The sequence below is a fragment of the Pyxicephalus adspersus genome, chromosome Z, assembly GCF_032062135.1.
Source record: "Pyxicephalus adspersus chromosome Z, UCB_Pads_2.0, whole genome shotgun sequence".
In the NCBI taxonomy this organism is placed as follows: domain Eukaryota; kingdom Metazoa; phylum Chordata; class Amphibia; order Anura; family Pyxicephalidae; genus Pyxicephalus; species Pyxicephalus adspersus.
Window position 1 is genome coordinate 26,880,956 of NC_092871.1, and position 1,538 is coordinate 26,882,493.

The window sequence follows — 1,538 nt, forward strand, 5'->3', positions numbered from 1 at the left end:
TGGGATTATAGTTTCCTTGCACTCATGCTGAACAGAGCTAAAACAGCAACAAATGTAGGTCTTTGCACTGCTGAACTGATTCAGAGAACACAGAGATAATGATAGGACTATGCTCAAACACTTTTACATATTTTCCTTCCTTGACAACATTGTGGCCTCCACAGCACATTTACTTATGAAAAAAAAAAAACACATTAAAACTGGGCACAGCAGCAATAAATTATTGGTAATGGCACTAGGCTTATTTATCAATTCCCTCCTTTATAGATGGCTATGAGCACAGCACGCTAAATGAAATTACATTCCCAGTTCATGATTTACATATAAATAAATAGGAAAAAATAAGTATTGCATAAATACCTGGAAGAAGCAGGCATAATGTACAGCAACACTGTACAAACTATACTGTACACAACATACACAACCCCCCTATTTTCCACACTTTCCAATAGTGTCCTGTAACAGTCCTGCACATGGGTTGTGATATTAAATATATTACAAGGTAAATAAAGAATGTGCAGGATTTCAGAATCAAAAGGAGATCAGGGTTGGGACTCAGTCTTTTTAACGGAATGTCACACCAACGGCTTTCACTTTGGAGATAGATCATCCAGAGATATGAATGAAGAGCAGGAATTGGAGCAGGCTGCTGGAGAGTCAGTGACGCAGCCATCTTTAGCTGCAGAGTCCAAGGAAGAGCCTAAGCTGCTACTGCTGTCAAGGTCCGAAGAAAGGCTGGAGGAAAAAACAAAAATGTGCATATATACACATACACACCGTTTAAATCATAGAAAATTGCAATGTAGCTTAATAAATAAATGTTCAGATATTTGTTCTGTATGGAGATGTGAAGGGGAACATTTGTTGGATTTTACATGTTGCTTCATTGCATGCTATCATAATAGGCAGTCAGTTCAATTAGAATGGACAGGCAATAGAATAAATACCAGATCACAAAGTGCTATTCATTGCAGTCATGCACAGTGTTTCAATACTGCTACAAATTCACATTTTTGTTTTAATTACTGTCCTAGCGACAGGGGTTTCACCAGACAGGAAAGATAGAATTTTCAACAGTAACGCAGATTTAAAAATTCTTTGGAGACAAGAAAAGGTGTGCTGATTCCAAAACATGCAAGGTTTGGGGAAACTACAGTCTAAATTAACCAAGTTTGTATCATGGATCATGTCCTAGTTATTTTTTGCATAGCCAAAATTAACTTTATCAATAGGCTTTACTAGCAGGAGATGAATAATGAAATGCAGAATATTTGACTTTAATGCAAATCACATACAATTGCACCAACTTGAAACAGAGCAAAACTCAGCAAGTTTCTACCGTTAGGTCCATAAATATTTGGACAGAGACAACTTTTTTCTAATTTTGGTTCTGTACATGATCACAATTAATTTTAAATGAAACAACTCAGATGAAGTTGAACTGCAGACTTTCAACTTTAATTCAGTGGGTTGAACAAAAAGATTGCCAAAAAATGTGGGGAACTAAAGCCAGTGCTCAACCCAGAAATTTTTTTAAG

General features: G+C 36.4%; 1 protein-coding gene across 3 annotated transcripts in view; it reads right to left on the minus strand.

Annotated features, from left to right (window-relative positions):
* Positions 1 to 432: 432 nt before the first annotated feature.
* The window catches only part of PABIR2 (PABIR family member 2), a 15,783-nt gene continuing 14,677 nt past the window's right edge, over positions 433 to 1,538 (minus strand). For 2 of the 3 annotated variants that reach the window (XM_072431616.1, XM_072431615.1), the window contains exon 10: positions 433 to 735. In XM_072431616.1, coding sequence (XP_072287717.1) covers positions 591 to 735 — 145 coding nt within the window. In that variant the 3' untranslated portion in view covers positions 433 to 590. The remainder of the gene's footprint in view (positions 736 to 1,538) is intronic. The other variant, XM_072431617.1, reaches the window with a different exon arrangement.